A 16,924-nucleotide genomic window follows, 5' to 3' on the forward strand; every position below is an offset into this window, starting at 1 on the left:
ATCTGTTTATCTGATCGACGATAAAGGAATAGTGCATGTATTTTATCCTCTCAGGGATGGACACGTCATCGCCAAGCTCCAGTCAGGAAAATGCTCACACTTGTCCTGGATGTGTCCCACTGCTTGCAATGGATTGTTTTTCTACCCAAAGCAACGTACAAGTGGTGGAAACAGGTGTAGAATCTAATGCAATCCAGTACAACCCCCCCCCCGCAATAAATCCTAACTTTGTGAATATGTAAAGCAGTGGTTCCCACTCTACAACATGATTTATTTTGTTTCACAAAATTTACCTTTTATTTACCATTGACATTTTTCTAATTTCTCCTTTTGCAGCTTGTGAAATACTGTCTCCCCAGGCCTGAAAAAACTAAATTACTTCTTAATTGATCTACCACACTAGTCCCCACTACCACTGTAGTCATTGACTGTACATACTCTGTGGAGTGTGGCAGACAAGTAAACATTCATGACATTATTTGAAGAGGTCCAAAGCAAAAAAAGATTGGGAGCCACTTAAAAAAAGAGATTGATTGATTTAACTCTATTGGATTTTGTTTTACATATTGTAAAATATTAGTCCCCTCTAAATACAAACAAGGGCAGGGCTACTATATTACATTATAATGCACAGACGTTTCTATTATTCTGTCCAGCCCCTGTTCAGTAGTTACAACCTGGGGGTCAGGATCCATCCACCACAAGGGGTCACAAGAACTATCTAAGCAGTTGCTAGCTGATTACTGGGGTATAAAATAGGACAAAACTCTCCTACAGATGTACATTTATTTTTCAGAATTTTCCCTTTGCTTTTTCCCTTGTGAAATATAGTATAGTTTTGCCTCATAAAGCCCCCATTAATAAAATTAATCACACTCTAAGAAGGAGGAACCATTTCCCTGCGATTTGGTGCTTCGTATTAAGTAGGCAAACAAAAAAGGTTAGAAAAGAACATGGTTATAAGACCTTGTGGATCACTTTAATCAAGAGAGTCCTGTGATAACATATTTAAGCATCAATAATGCGCAATTTAAGACACAAAGACCAAATGCAGATTTATTTTGTGAAGTGGTTGAAACAACAGTTGCAGGGCAGTTTGTAGCCACAATTTAAGAACACAAACAATCTGAAAATGATACAAAACAACCTATAAATCATTTACCAGAGTTAAGTTTACCCAGAGTTAATTTTATGACCAAAATGACACATTAAGGCGGTATTTTGTGTGGAACAAACTCTGTATTAACATAATATACATGTGTGACATTTCTCTTGTCCCCTTGTCTTCTCACAGAAACAAGTTAGAAATGTATCAAGTCTAAAAATATGGTACAAAAAAGGTACACACACACACACACACACACACACACAGCTATACTTGTATGAAACCGAAGTACAATTATAGCAACTTTGCTGTCCACTCTTGCAATGTTAACAATGTAGTCCATCTATTGCTTCCCACTACTTTTTAAAGCTGGAACCGCCAGCACAGGTGTCCCAGTCTATCTATGTTTTTATGCAGGACACTGTGAATTGGTGCCACGTATCTCGCCACGTCGCCGTCCCGTGAGAAATCCCTGCAGAACAGGCCTTTGTCTGAGTTGAAGACAAACTTCTGGGGCATGGGCCCATTACCCCTCACGTACTCCCACACAGCCAGCAGCAGCAGCCTCACCTCGAAGGGAGTGAGGTGGGGGAAAGCTTCGTGGACGTTGGCCAGCACCGGAGGCAGGAGCTGGCCCTCTCCCATGCAGGACACCAGGAGGCAGGAGGCCTGGAGGTGCCACGGGGAGTCTGTGGATAACACCTCGCGGGACGCCTCCCAGTGGGCCAGCAGAGTGGCCAGGAGGCCTCGGAGCACAGCTGAGCAGTAGCAGAGAGCCGGGCGTCCAGCTGCCACCACTTGAAGCAAAGGGAAGAGCACCGGGTGTGCCTCAAAACAACGCCGAATGTGGATGTCTCGCTCCACCGTGGTGCGGGCGTGCTCTTCTGGGGGCCAGGACAGCTCACCATTGGCCACATCCGGACAGACGTTTTCCACCAATGTCACTGCAACAACCTTGGCTGCCTCTGCATTGATGGGCGCCGGCTCGTCAGGGTCAGATGATGGTCGTGAGCAGTTGATAGGGCCGTTGAGACCAGAGGAGCTGCAACACTGGACTACGACAGCCAGCAGAGTCTGGACGTTCTACAGAGAGAAGATGATGAAAGTAACACACTGATTTTTTTTTTTACTGCAGCACATCAAACAAAATACATGTAATTCTACTATCTTTGATCATTTTCAGTTATTTTATACATTTGCTGTGCTTGCAACATTTAGAATTTACTTGGATGGCCACCCACATATATCTACCTCTACCTCTTTCCCTGTCAAATGTTTACATGAAAATGTTCAATGTCAGTTCAAACTGACTGAAAAGAGTGATGAAATTTGCATGCATTACCTACTAAACCACACCCCTAATTTGAATATCGCTTTGACTCCAGTGCTGTTATCTTTTCTAATCCACATTTTGCATGAAAAATTGCTCAACTACTCTTCATAAATTGTGTAACTCACCTGGATGACCCCAGATGGGTCGGGCAGCTTTGTGGCAGTGCGGACCTTCAGTCCCTTGCCAATCACCCCGGCATGAAACACAGACCACACGCTGCCAGAAAAGTTGACGGTGGTACCAAACCGACAGTTGATATCCACCAAAGAGGCTCCAAGGTCAGGGGACACAGATGGGGAAACCACGGGGGCGCCGGACATGTCTGCAATTTGCCCTCCAAACAGGTCTGCATTGCCTTTATGTAGCGCTCCCTCAACCAGCTGCTGAAGTACCGCTTTGAGAGTGAGCGGGGAATACGCTGCGAATCGGGCCAGGAGCAGGACTGAACTGTTCACTGCCTCGCCTGCCTGTCCCCCATCTCTGGCCGCCTTCTCCACTTCTCCTCTTCTCCGCAGCGCCAGAAAGAAATGAGTGACGGCAGCGCGGGAGAGCAGGAGCAGGTGTGCTGGGGAGGAGGTGCGGGGGAGTGGGCTACAGGACAGGAGGCGCACTGCAGCGTGAGATACAGCCGGGTCACCGTGGATAAGGAGTGGGCCAAAATCATGGAGGTTTCCTGAGACTGCAGCGCCCACCTGCGTAGCCATGTAGCACTGAACACCGGCTGCTCCTCTTCTCTCCTCATCCTGACTCTGGATGGCTGTGGCCAAGTTAAGCAGCAGCTGCCTCAGCTGCCGGGGACTCAGAGTGTGCGTGTGGATCTGGGCCACACAGCGAGCAACAGCAGCAGGAATGAGCCCCGCCATGCAAGAGGAGAGAGTGGTGTGGAGCTGCCAGGCCAGGGCCAACTCCTCTGGGTTGCGAGCCTGGGTGAGTAGCTGGCAGAGGGCCTCAGTGGCCACGCTGGGACCCCCATACACCGACAGCAGACACAGCAACTGGTGCAGCCAGAGGTGACGCTTCCTCTCCAGTCGCAGCGTCTCGGCACAGAGCTCACCTATGTGAGACTGCAGCTCCTCCAAGAAGGGGATGACCCTCTGGGGCTGAGAGGAAGCAGGGTGATGGGCGTTGACCTCAGCTCCATCTGAGCGGTTGAAGACCAGTTTATGGAGATGCAGAAGCAGCATCTGGAGGAGGCGATCGCAACCTTCTCTGACTCCTTCATGAGGGGAGGGCGTAGGGCCGGAGATGATGACTGAAGCCGGGGTCGCTGTGTCTGCCAGAAAACGAAGGACCCTTGACCCCCCTGATGGGCTCTGGCTAATGAGGTGGACAGCCAGCCCCAGCATGTTTTCCAGTTCTTCTCTTGGGAGGCCCTGCAGCACGGCCTGCAGCTGGAGCAGGACCGGAGGGCACAGCAGCTCTACCAGCTCTGCAGACACTGCACCAAAGAGGTTGGGGGACATAGCAGCCAGCTGCAGCAGAAATGGTACTGCAGCACGACGGAGTTGAGGGGAACTCTCCCAAGATGTTGAGGATGAAGTGGGAGACAGGGGGCTCGACGGACTCAGGCTTTCCTGAAACATCCTGAGCAGCTCCTTCCTGATGCTGTCCGAGTGGTGCACTGCAAGGTGTCCAAGGATTCCCACCACTGAGCCAATCTTGGGCACTCTGCTGCCTTTGTCCAATCCCATCACCAGTACACCTTGGTCCTTAGCTCCATGAGAGCAGAAATCCTTGAGTCCACATGCCAAGACTCGACTGATGATAGTACCCGGGAAGGCGGAGCCGATGTGAGCCACCACCCAGTCAAAATGCGGGGAGTGCTGAACTGAGGTGTCCAACAGTGCATCCACACAGGCGTCAGGGCACCAGGCTAGCATGGCGGCCAAACACTGGGAGTAAGCCTCCATGAGGGACCGGGTGGCAGCACAGGACATCCAGAGCTGGAGCAGCTCGTTGAGACTGGAGGAATGGGGGGCCACCCTGCGGCCGGCGTGCTTGCTGCTTAGCTGGCCCAACAAGTCCACAGCCCAGGCTGAAACCAGAGGGGCCCAAGCCCGGGGGTTGAGACGGATGAACTCTGACAGCACGCCATGAACCTCCTACAGAATATATATAAATATATCAAATATATATACTTAAGACCATTTTCAGGGTAATTTCCCAAACATTATCATATTTTCATGAATGCAGAAAAACACTGTGGGATATTGTGCTGTACGAACACACTTCTTGATCTGACAAGCAACCTCAAATGTCTCCTTATCTTGAAGCCATTTCAGAATAGGAAACTTAAATGGAAGCAATAGCAAAAGTTGTAACTGTTTTTAGTTCAAGGCACAGAAAATAGTGGAAAATGTCCATAAAATTTCCAAAAGCCCAAGGGGACATCTTCAAATTGCTCTGTCTTTCTAAAACCCAAATATATATTCAGGTTTATTATCATGAGCCAAAGAAAAGCAGCAAATACTCAGAACCCAGAAGCTGGAACTAGGAGATTATTAGTTTTTGCTTGAAAAATTATTTTGAAGTGTGATCATTACCATAATAGCTGCTGATAAATTTTCTGTTAATTGACTAATCGATTCATTGACTCTACAAAATCCTTATCCACAAAGACTTAATGAAAATGGCCTGTAATAATGATCTAATCTTTATTTCTTTATTTTTTTAAATCTAAACTTTTCATCACTTCATGATTTTTAAGGTAAGGTACTAGTCCTACGTGTGTCATCACACCTGTATGATATCTTCCAGGTTGGAGCTGACCCCGGAGCTGGTGTCATGCTCTGTCTCCAGGTTGTGCAGGAAGATGGAGACGTGCTCATCGTAAACGCCCCTCAGATGCTCCAGCACCGCTCCTCGACAGGCCGGAACCGAGCGCAGCAGGCGCACAGCACAACGGGCGTGCTCCCGGACACTGAGCTTCCGCCCCTGAACGGTGTCAACGCCACTGATGAAGGACTTAATCTCCTGAGACCGTTCCTGAGCACTAGAGGAGAACAGTGGATGTGATAAAATGATGGGGTTTAGCATCCACAAGCAGAAAATGATGAGGAAAAGAAATAAGAAAAGAGGTGTGTGCCTGTATGTGTGCGAGAAGGGAAGGTTCTCTAAGACTACTCATAAATATCTATTTACACATCACTGCCAAGAAGAAAGATATATTAGCGTTTGTATAGAACTGGATGAAACGCAAAAAAATCTTACGATTATTTTGACAAATATCACAATTTCAGTCACAATTATAGTGGGAATGGTCGTTTTCACTGAAAAATATTTAAAAATGATGGGTTTTTTACTGGGGTCTGTAACAAACTAGTGGTGGCATTTCTGCATTAGAAATTACTCAAACAAATAATCGATTATCAAAACAGCTTAATTTTCTTTTAAATGACTAAACAATCAATTGCTCTAATATATTCAGAATTGGCATAAAATATAATTTAGCTGAAACTTGATTAAGCAATCAGTTAATTTTACTGAATAGGTTTGTGTTGTGAGTAGAAGACGACAAAGCAGTTGTCTGGGAAATTGTGGTAGGCAATTTTTTGTTGTCTTATTCACTAAATTACTTGATTAATCAAATTAAATTATCAACAGAAAGGGCTGCAACTAACAATTATTTTCTTTATCCATTAATCTGCTAATTTGTTTCTCAATTTATTAGTAGTCCAAGTGGATGTCTTTCATGTTTAAGACAAACAAAAACAGCACATCCTCATAATTAAGGAGTTGGAACTAGGTAATGTTAAACAATGTTGTTAAACAATCAATTATCAAAACGTTGCAGATTAATTTTGTGTCGATCAATTAACTGATTAATCGATTTATCGTTTTAACATTAAAAGTGGATATTGCTCAACAAAAAGGCAGCTAGCTTTACTTCAAAAGATATCACGCGTTATCAGGTGTTGGTGAGAACAAATAACCTCTGTAAAACAAGTTTTGGGGCTCCAACAACTTGTCAGGTGCACATTTAGCCTTTAATAGAGTAACGTTAACGTTACATGATGAATAAGCGATTAACTTAAAAGTACTCAATGTAACGTTGGCCCTGACGTTAAGAGTCATTTTAAACACAAGCTGGTTCTATACAACAGTGCAATAACATTGATCCATTCATCTTTGGAAATCTTAATTAAACACAAAACAGAAATCATGAGCTACAGCGACGTTAAAGCCTGAAATGTAGTTGTTCTGTCAGCGCAGCCGCTTCCTCTCCAACACCACCTCACCTCAGGGCAGTCTGCGGTTTGTGAGTGTGTGAGCTCTGCATCGCTTTCAGCGGAGTCCCGTCAAACACCACAGACATCGCTTGGTCTTTTAACATCAAAGCGTCACATTAAATCCACCTCTCGGCTGTGGGGGTTCGACGGGAGCAATTTGGACAGTTTTTTGTTGTTTTCTCTGGCAAATTTCAGAACAAAAATACACCGAAAGGGCGCTACAAAGCCGGAAGTTCTTCTTCTTCTTCTGTTTAAATGGCGGGTGGCAACTAACGTTTAAAGGTGCATTACCGCCACCTACTATGCTGGAGTGTGGGCCTATTTCCCTATTTACCCCAGTAAACAAACACACAAACAAACAAATCGTCTCTTCATTAATCGAATTTTTTTTCAAACTAAAGCAAGGCTATATATTTTACTTCCTCAATGCTATATAAATTATTAAGATTCAATATGTCTTTAGTTCCTTCTTTAGCTTTTATATGTTTTATACATCTGGCATATGACACTGTTTCTTCTTCAGGGCCACATTCACATAGTCCTGGTGGATTTAAGTGCATTGTTTTATTTAACCGTGTATGTCCTGACTTCAGCCTTGATACGTTTTGTTTGCTCTCTGGAGTTTTTCCCTGTTGTTTTCATTTCACCCACTGTTTGCTTTATTTTATAGATATTACATACTTTGTTTCCTTCATCCCAACGTTTTTGCAAAGCAGTCAGGATGTTGCTCTTTATTACCGCTTTTCTGAAAGCAATCTCCATAAAAATTCCCTTGCTTGTTTAGCTATTGAGTCTGCAGTTTCATTGCCCTCGATGACCCTATGACCTCGGGTCCAAATAAACCTGACTGCTGTTTGATGTAGTCTAAATATTGTTTCATATACTGTATTTCATTGAGTACATCTGGTCTGTTTTGGGATGACATGGACTGCAATGACACCAGCACTGATAATAAGTGACTTTTACTAAATGACTTTTTAAGATTATTTTTCTCTCTCCGCTATAAAGCCATTACAATAGCTAACATCTTGACTGCATACGTTGTTAGTGATCTGGTATTATGTCCTTAATTTTTATATTTAAACCTGGGATAACAAAACCGAAGTCTTTCCATTCTTAGGTTCATTTGATCCATCTGTATATATTGGAATACATGTGTTATTTTTAGTTTTACAGCAACTATATTTGATCAATTTTCCTTTCCTTAATCTTTCTTTATTTTCTCTTGAATATAAAAATCTAAGGACACAGGGGAAAATAATTGTGAGTCACTGGGTAAGGTGTTGTGATAGTGTTGCTCTTATCATGTAATCCCATTTCTTTTGCTATTTTACTTGCTGCCCAAACAAAACATTCACCTCCATTTGTTTTTGTGTCTGCCTTTTATTTTCCATCTCACACCTTATGCGTTTTCATCATCAGTATAATCTGAAAATGTAGATTCAAAAGCAGATTGTCACCTGAATACTAAACAAGGTCCAACCCACAGAGCAGCAACTTGTTCAAACAGTATAAAAACAGACGATGATGAGAAAGCTGTCTGAACAGTGACAATGTTGTGGTCCCTGCTATAGACAAGACAGTGAAGAGCTCAATTCATCACTCTTAAAGGAAATCACAGTATAAAGTAGCCTGTCAGTAAGTAATGTTTAATATGACAGAAAATCTCTGAAACTATTGCTGATTAGACTACATTAAGTTGTAAGTTTTAAGTAGGTGTACCTAAGAAATTGAGAACTGAGTGCATTATTATTCATATTCTTATTATTTCTTATTACTCCTTTTTTATTATTTTTATTTATCACGTATGTATTTAATCGTTGTTCTATTACTTTTATTGTGTTTTTAGTAACACATTGTATGTTTTTAAATAATAAATTGTGTTTTAGTCAGTGATGGAATTGGGATCTTGAGGCTTTTATTCTGAAGGTCTCCGGCTCCCAGACTAAAAGGAGCAACCATCAGCTGATCCCTCACAGCTGAGCTTTGGCGTCGGGGTCTTTGGTGCCGTCTCTGATATTAAAGTCGTGGACACCGTTGTTAAAGGTAAGAAGACTGGCTGTCACAACATTTTCATAAAGTGTAAAGTCAGCCGAAGACCGTGTTCTCTGAGCTATGTTTTGTATCTGAGGTAACGTCAGCTAAAAGCCGGTATTACAACGCTAGAGTTAAAGGCATTTGGATGATGTAAACACTGACCAGTTCAAGCTAACCACTAGCTTTCTGCTACCTTGACGATTCGTCGCTTGTTGGAGCTGATATTTTTGTTTTGGGCAATGAAATGACTACGTTTGTCTGCATTACAGCAGGCTGACATTTAAATAATCTAAAATAATTTATTTCTGCCGGATGCCATCTAAGGATGCGCATATCAAAACGTTCGTAGGGGCTGGTTAACTTGCTGGTAAAGATACTTCTACTCTATCTTTCCAATTCTTCTTTCATTCTGATTGAACTTAATGATAATTATCAAGGCTGCAGTTTGTGGTGCAGTTGATTTGTTGCGTTGTACTGACAGGTGTTTCTATTATTTTGTCAACCCTAGTCTGTTATTTAATGTGCATTTTGCTACATTAACTGAAAGGAGCTGTCATCCAAATTGCGTGCGCTGAATTCAGCCAGATATTAATGATCAGGCCATAAACTAAAAACGAGACAATCAGGCAAATACCGTTTAAATTTAAGGTTTGGTTGTTCTACTATTGTAACTCAAATCCAGTAAGTGCACACTGGTGGCTGCCGGCACCGCCGCCCTTTAACAAGAAATACTTTCACTTTCTATTAATTGCGTATTAATTACCTATTTAGTCTGTGCCCAACAAACGTAGTCTATACTGTACGGTGAAACCTTTTTAGATACAGTCTATGGGTGGAACTGATCTTGACTTTCACGCAACAGGTAAAACTACTTTTTGAGAAGAAGCGGGAGAGAGTAAATATTTGTACACAACATTCCTCTTGGGCTTTAGGCGTGACTCGCAGGTCTTCCAGGCTTACCGTCATTCCGCGATGGGCTGCGCCCGTGTTTTCTTTATGCTGTAAATCTTATGTTCATGGATTCTTTAGGAATATTGGCTGTGTTGGAAAGCAGCAGGTGTCCCCCTTTCAAAAAAAAAGTACAGAAATACTTTCACTTCCCATTAATTGCTTATTGATGGCGCATTTAGTCTTTTCAGAACATTTGTGCATGGCCAAAAATATGAGCAACCCTGCAGGTCTGTCACATAATGCACTTCTCCCACACATTGTTGCAATTACAAATGCTTTGGTATTCTCATGTTTTATTTCTTTTGTTTGCATTGGAATAACACAAAAAAGCAGAGGGGGGGGGGAAAAAAAGCCAAATCTGAGACATTCCACACAGAACAGTGGACTGGACAAAATTATCGGCATCTTCAACTTAATATTTGGTAGCACACCTTTGGATAAAAATAACTGAAATCAATCGGCTCCTGGAACCATTAGTGAGTTTCTGACACCTCTGTACTGGAATTTTGGACCACTCTTCTTTTGGCAGTTGCTCCAAGTCTTTGACATTTAATTGGTTCCTTCTCCCAGCTGCTGTTTTGAGATCTCTCCACAGGCGCTTTATAGGATTTGGATCTGGACTCACTGCTGGCCTCTTCAGAACTCCCATGACCCATGTAAGACCCATGACCTCTGGCGGAGACCCAGCTTCCTGACACTGGGCCCTACAGTGCACCCCAGAATTCTTTGGCAGTCTTCAGATTTTATAAGGTCATGCACACAGTCAAGACATCTACTGCCTGAAGCAGCAAAGCAACACCAAACATCAGTGAACCTCCACCATGTTTGACTGTAGGGGCAGTGTTCTTTTCTTTGAAGGTCTCATTTCATTTTCTGAAATCAGAAAAATGATGTGCTTTACCAAACAGCTTTATTTTAGTCTAACCTGTCCACAGGACATTCTCCCAGAAGGCTTCCTCAGGTAAATTTTGGTGAACTCCAATCTGGCTTTTTTATTTTTCTTTGTCAGCAGCTAGGTCCACCTGGATATCCTACCGTAGTGTCCCTTTTCATTCAGATGGCGATGGATAGTACGAGCTGACACTGTTGTACCCTATGTGTGCAGGTCAGCCTGCGTCTTCACAATGATGCGCACAGTGGACACAAGAACATTCAAGATCTCTGGAGATGGACTTGTAGCCTTGATATTGTCCATGCCTTTCCCAAATTTTTGTTCTCAAATCCTCAGACAACTCTTGTTATCTTTCTTTTGTCCATGCTCAGTGTGGTATGCACAACACAAAGGTTGAGCTGACCTTTCTCCATTTTAAATGGTTTTAAGTGTGATGTCTTTATTGCTAGCACCTGTGAATTGCTACTGGTGAGTTTAATTACAAATTAAAGGAGCATCACAAGCTGGAAATACAACTTTTATTTCTGAAGATTTTGAAAAGGTGCCACTAATTTGGAGTTCTGTGTGGAATGTCATGGGTTTTTTTTCCTCTCTTTCGGGTTGTTCCAATGCAAACAAAAGAAGAAAATATTAGAATACCAAAGCATTTATAATTCCAACAGTTCTCTGAGAGAAGTAATGCATTATGTGACAGACCTGCAGGGGTGCATATATTTTTGGCCATTACTATATAATACTTTTTGAAAAGGGAGAGAGAAAATATGGGTGGATAAAACATCCCTGTTGGGCGTTAGGCGTGACGCACAGGTCTCCCTCTATATATAGGCTTACCCTACTTCATTCCACGATGGGCTGTGCCTGGGTTCTCTTTACGGTGTAAAGGTCATATTCATGGAGACTTTAGGAATAACAATATAGTATTGGGTGCCTGTTTTGTTGGAGAAGGCAGATCATACGCATCTCCCTTCATATCAAAGCAAGTGTGATGTTTAAAAATGATCTTATCAATACCTTTGTGTAGATGGGGGGGGGGGGTAAAATAGGCCTAATTGTATTAAACAGAAATGACTAAACTATAAGTCACCAAGCAAAGTGCATACCATGCATAGTTATTATTTCAGTCAAGATTTTCAGTACTCTACTCACCACTGAATATAATATTAGCTATATACAGATGAGCTGTAATGACACAGGCACACATCATCTGGGTGATCTGCATGGGAGGACAACATGCTCTTTTTTATATTTCAAATATTGATCACTACACCCATGTGAGTGGCATGCAAACAAGCACAGATACCTTAAGATAAAAGTAAAGTATTTTACATTTCTGTATATTTCACTTTCCTCTGTATATCATGCTGTGTACAAATATATTAAGTGATTTTTTTTTTTTTCCTGTAGGTGCTGAGTCATCTGGACAGTTAAAGTAGTCCAAGGTGTAAAGACGAAACACTGACATGGCCCCGACACTGGTATAGTAATTATGTGTCATGCATTTCAGGCTTTGATCCAGTTTACAGTGGTGTGAGATAGTGTTTGCCCCCTTCCTGATTTGTTTGTTTTTTGCATTTGTCACACTGAAACATTTCAGATCAAACAAATTGAAATATTATAAAGATAAATAAACACAAAATACAACTTTTTTTTTTTTTTTTAAATGAAGGTTTTTATTAAGGGGAAAAGACTGCCCCCTAAACCTAATAAACTAGTTAGGCCACCCTTAGCAGCAACAACTGCCCACTCATCTTTGCAGAATTGATGCAGTTCAGCCACATTGGAGGGTTTGAGCCTTAACCACTTTAAGGTCATGCCACAACATCTCGATCGGAATCAGGTCAGGACTTTAACTAGGCCATTTTGATTTTCTTAAGCCATTCAGAGGTGGACTTTCTGGTGTGTTTTGGATCATTGTTCTGCTGCAGAAACCAAGTGTTTCAGCTTGAGGTCATGGACAGATGGCCAGACATTCTCCTTCAGGATTTTTTGGCAGACAGCAGAAATTATGGTTCCATTTACCACAGCAAGTCTTCCAGGTACTGAAGCAGCAAAACAACCCCAGACCATCTCACTACCGCCACAATATTTTACTGTTGGTATGATATTTCTTTTCTGAAATGCAGTGTTACTTTTACCTTTTTAGATGTAATGGGACACAACTTCCAAAAAGTTCTGCTTTTGTCTAGTCATTCCAGAGTATTTTCCCAAAAGTCTTGGGGGATCATGAAGATGTTTTCTGGCAAAACTGAGATGAGCCTTCTTGTTCTTGTAACTGTTTGTTGTAACTGAGGCAAGTGAAGTCTGCAGTTCTTTGGATGTTGTTGTGGAGTTTTTTGGTACCTCTTGGATGAGTTGTCGCTGCACTCTTGGGGTAATTTTGGTTGTCTGGCCACTCCTGGAAGGTTCACCACTGTTCCATGTTTTCTCTGGAGTTTTTATGGTTCACTGGAGTCCTAAAGCTTTAGAAATGGCTTTATAACCTATTTCAGGCTGATAAATCTCAGTTACTGTTGCTCATTTGTTTATGAATTTTTTTAATCACAACATGATATCTAACTTTTGAGGATCTTTTGGTCTACTCCACTTTGTCAGGCAGGTCCTATTTAAGTGATTTGCTGATTGAGAACAGGTGTGGCAGGAATCAGGCCTGGGTGTTGCTAGAGAAATTGAACTCGAAAAATGTGATAAACCACAGTTGATTTGTTTTAAGGGGGGGGCAAATCACTTCTCCACACAGGGCCATGTAGGTTTGGATTTTTTTCAGTTAACAATAAACCTTCATTCAAAATCTGCATTTTGTGTTTACTTGTGTTATCTTTGTCTAATGTCAATTTGTTTGGTGATCTGAAACATTGCAGTGTGACAAACATTTGTTTAACCCAGATAAAGTCAGGCTAGATGTATTGCAGCTGTTGCAAAACACAAGTCTGTTGCAAAGTCAAATATGTTTGTTCTGTCTGTTCTAATCCAAGTATGATGAGAAACCAGAGCTTGGGGACTTGATTGAGGTCCTTCGTGGCACCTATCAGCACTGGGCTGTGTATATTGGCGATGGATACGTTGTTCACTTGGCACCACCCTGTGAGTCACCCCCCCAACTCCCTGGACTGCTACTCCCAAATCCTGAGCAAAATCCAGCCTTATGATGGCCCACATTCACTGTTTTTCAGTACATCAGCTTAAACGGGTTTCTTGGTTAAACTGATTCATAATTCACACACCACTCAAAAAACACAATGTTGCAATATTTAGCACATAAACCCGCACACATGTCTGTTTCTCTCTCTATCATTCCTCTTTATTCATAGCCGAGGTCGCGGGTGCAGGCGCCAGCAGTGTGATGTCTGTCCTGACTGAGAAAGCCATTGTGAAGAAAGAGGAGCTGTGGGACATGGTGGGCACCGACCAGTGGAAAATCAACAACAGCCTGGACGAGAAGTACAAGCCCCGCCCAGTTCACATCATTTTGAGAGAGGCCCGTGCGCTGGTGGGCAAGGAGCTGCCGTACTGCATCTTCAGGGGGAACTGTGAGCACTTCGCAAACGAGCTCCGCTACGGAAAAGCAGAGTCCCGGCAGGTCAGTGGACCCAGTCTTTTAGTTGCAGGACTCTTCTTGGGGCTGGGATGAAAAACAGAAAAGGGGTTCCAATGGTAAGACAGGGTGTAGCTGGAGGAGTCTTGTGTAAGCCTTGTGTGGCCTTTTATTGTGGCCAGCCTATGGCACACCTGTATAACATCCTGTCTGATCAGCATCTTGATATGCTACACCTGTGAGGTGGATGGATTATCTCAGCAAAGGAGAAGTGCTCACTGACAGATTTTGACAGATTTGTGAACAATATTTGAGAGAAATAGCCTTTTAGGCCTTTTGTGTACATAGAGAAAGTCTCATAATGAATGGGGTCAAAAAACAAAAGTGTTGCGTTTATAATTTTGTTCAGTGTAAATACGTCTGATACTCACACTTATAAATGCATGTTCAACATATAGGCCTAAGCCTGTTTATCTTGGCAATGTATGATGATGAACACATCCAATATCCAAACACATCTTCGGAGTTGGTCAGAGATTTATAGCAGAGATTTTTATCCTCCAAGTTATTAATTGTGGCTTTGCAGCTTTCTGCAAAAGAGGCTAAGTGGAGGCAAATATCACAATGTAATCACAACCTTAACAGTGCTGTAGTACAGATTGGATTATGAAACAAAATGAAGGAAGAATAACTCCCATAGAGGAATGGAGCAATTTGGGACTACTAAAACAGGGAAGAGGCAACTGGTCCAAAGTGTACATTGCTGCACACATGCTATTAAAGTTCGTCATTTTATCCAGTAATGGCTTCATTTATTGTCATTTAATTTGATTGAATTGTCTTGTTCGTGATCTGTCAAAGCGAGCACATCAATAATTTTCATTCACTCAATTATCCTTTTATTTACACAGGGTGGTCCAGTGAAATAAAATAAAAATATGACAACTCTTCTTCTACTCTCTCTTTGCAAAACATTAAAACATGTTTATTGGAGAAGAGTTGTGTGACGTATTTGGTTGTTAGTAATTTGGTTTACTGACAACATTCTAATCCATTTATAAATTATATATTAATAAATGTATAAAAATATATCTAGGACTTTCCTGTTGATCATTTTCACTGGTGTTTTCATTTTCTACCCACCATATATCAAGATGGAGACATGGATTCTGTTTGACTTAAGACATGTTAGAAAATAAAAAAAAATAACTGATAAGCAAAATCATATCAACAAGCAATCAATAGTTTTGTTTTTTTCCCAATAGTGACCTATTTTCATGTTGAGGATCAATACATCAAACCCCTTTTACAGCATAAACGGTCTACATGTCTGCCGTCCATTACTTTAAAGTAGAAAAGGGAATCTTAGCGGTACAAATGTTCTAATGTGAGTGAAATTTAGCATAATTTCAATAGAGTTTTGAATGTCAAGATGACTCTGTGCATCAAACCTCTGCTCACTAACTACAAGATGTACGTGTTCCTCTGCAGGTGCGTAAGGCCGGAGAAGTAGCCATGGTCGCGGGTGTGGCTACAGTGGTGGGTCTGGGTTTTGTAGCTCTGGCAGGAGCTCTGTTTGGAGGCAGCAAAAAAGAAAACAAGAACACACAGTGATGGAAGTCCCAGGTCACCTGTGCAGGGGCTTGATTAACAGATCACCAGCAATGCCTAAGGGTAGTTAACATGATCGCTCACAGAAAACACTTAATTTACATGCAAGCTTCTGTGATTTAGAGAGAAGTTTGGCTGATTTTTATCTTTTCTGCTCAAAGTAATCACCATATCTCTCTCATACCACCTTTTGGTTTCAATAACAATGCAAATTGGCTGGTTTGGTATCATGGCCCTGACTTTTTAACATTTCTACGGACAGCACATAGAAGCACAAAAGAAAATGTTCATTAATTAAGGTGTCAAGATAAAATCTGTTTAAATGTTTTAATATGGAGTTTTTGAAGATAACTATAGATTTTTATTGGATTGTGAGGGATGTGAGATTCACAAGGTTAGGGGATCTTTTCTATATAAAACAAAGTTTGCTGGTAGCTGCAAATGAAGAAATAATGCCGAATTTAAACGGCTCTGAAGTCTAAATGGTGATTCTTGTTAGCCAATACATTAATAAGCTGTCCAACAATAATAGTTTACATGATTAAAATAAGCAAATATGATATTCTGCTTATATCTCACAGAAAAGTCATGTAATGAAATGTTATAGTACCTTATGAACTGTAGGTTGTTGGCGGAAAGGAGACGTGGACTGAATTAAACACTCCTGCTTTCTTATTTTATCTCGGAGTTCTCAATTTAATTGGAATTTAAGGTTTTATCTTAAATTTATTTGTAAATGTTTTGAATAAAGAATTATTTGTGTGATTATGGATGGTAGTCTCTCTTTCTGCAATGTAGTGTTGCTCTCACACAGGGTCCTAGTTCTTGACCTCAGTCTGGTTTCAGTTTTGAATTCATGAAATTTTGGTTTTAGCTGTTTACTTACCTTCCTTGGTCACTTTTGAGAAGCAGCATACTCTATTATTTTATTAATGTTACTGTGTTGTGGAGACAAACCACCTTATTTTATCCCCGAGTACGCTGAACTTGTTTTATTTAAAATGATGTCCATCCCAGGCCCTCTCTGCAGATTTGATTTTTACTGAACCATTTGCATCTTTCCAGTTCATTAGTCCTCACAAATAAGAGACACGTTTGATATCACCCAGAAATCTTTTGTCCAGGCATTTGACATATCTGTCTGAGACGTCTGTCTCCACCCCCTTTTTATAATTGAGCATTTAATAAAACATTACCAGCAGCAGTTTCTCTTCAGTGCCCAATACAATGGAGA

General features: G+C 41.6%; 2 protein-coding genes across 2 annotated transcripts; one reads left to right on the forward strand and one right to left on the reverse strand.

Annotated features, from left to right (window-relative positions):
• Positions 1-1,042: 1,042 nt before the first annotated feature.
• Positions 1,043-6,917, reverse strand: ints5 (integrator complex subunit 5). The gene is made up of 4 exons (XM_046030382.1): positions 6,677-6,917; positions 5,178-5,430; positions 2,564-4,540; positions 1,043-2,188 (listed from the first exon to the last, which is right to left on the reverse strand). Exons 1-4 carry the CDS (start codon positions 6,769-6,771, stop codon positions 1,469-1,471), a joined length of 3,045 nt encoding a protein of 1,014 aa, XP_045886338.1. The 5' UTR covers positions 6,772-6,917; the 3' UTR covers positions 1,043-1,468.
• Positions 6,918-8,605: 1,688 nt separating this feature from the next.
• On the forward strand, positions 8,606-16,460 carry LOC123957527 (phospholipase A and acyltransferase 3-like). Its single transcript, XM_046030383.1, has 5 exons — positions 8,606-8,713; positions 11,952-12,022; positions 13,520-13,628; positions 13,856-14,124; positions 15,571-16,460. The coding sequence occupies exons 2-5, from the start codon at positions 12,008-12,010 to the stop codon at positions 15,691-15,693; spliced, it is 516 nt and encodes a 171-aa protein (XP_045886339.1). The 5' UTR covers positions 8,606-8,713; positions 11,952-12,007; the 3' UTR covers positions 15,694-16,460.
• Positions 16,461-16,924: the final 464 nt, after the last annotated feature.

The sequence above is a fragment of the Micropterus dolomieu genome, linkage group LG19 (genome assembly GCF_021292245.1).
Source record: "Micropterus dolomieu isolate WLL.071019.BEF.003 ecotype Adirondacks linkage group LG19, ASM2129224v1, whole genome shotgun sequence".
In the NCBI taxonomy this organism is placed as follows: Eukaryota; Metazoa; Chordata; class Actinopteri; order Centrarchiformes; family Centrarchidae; genus Micropterus; species Micropterus dolomieu.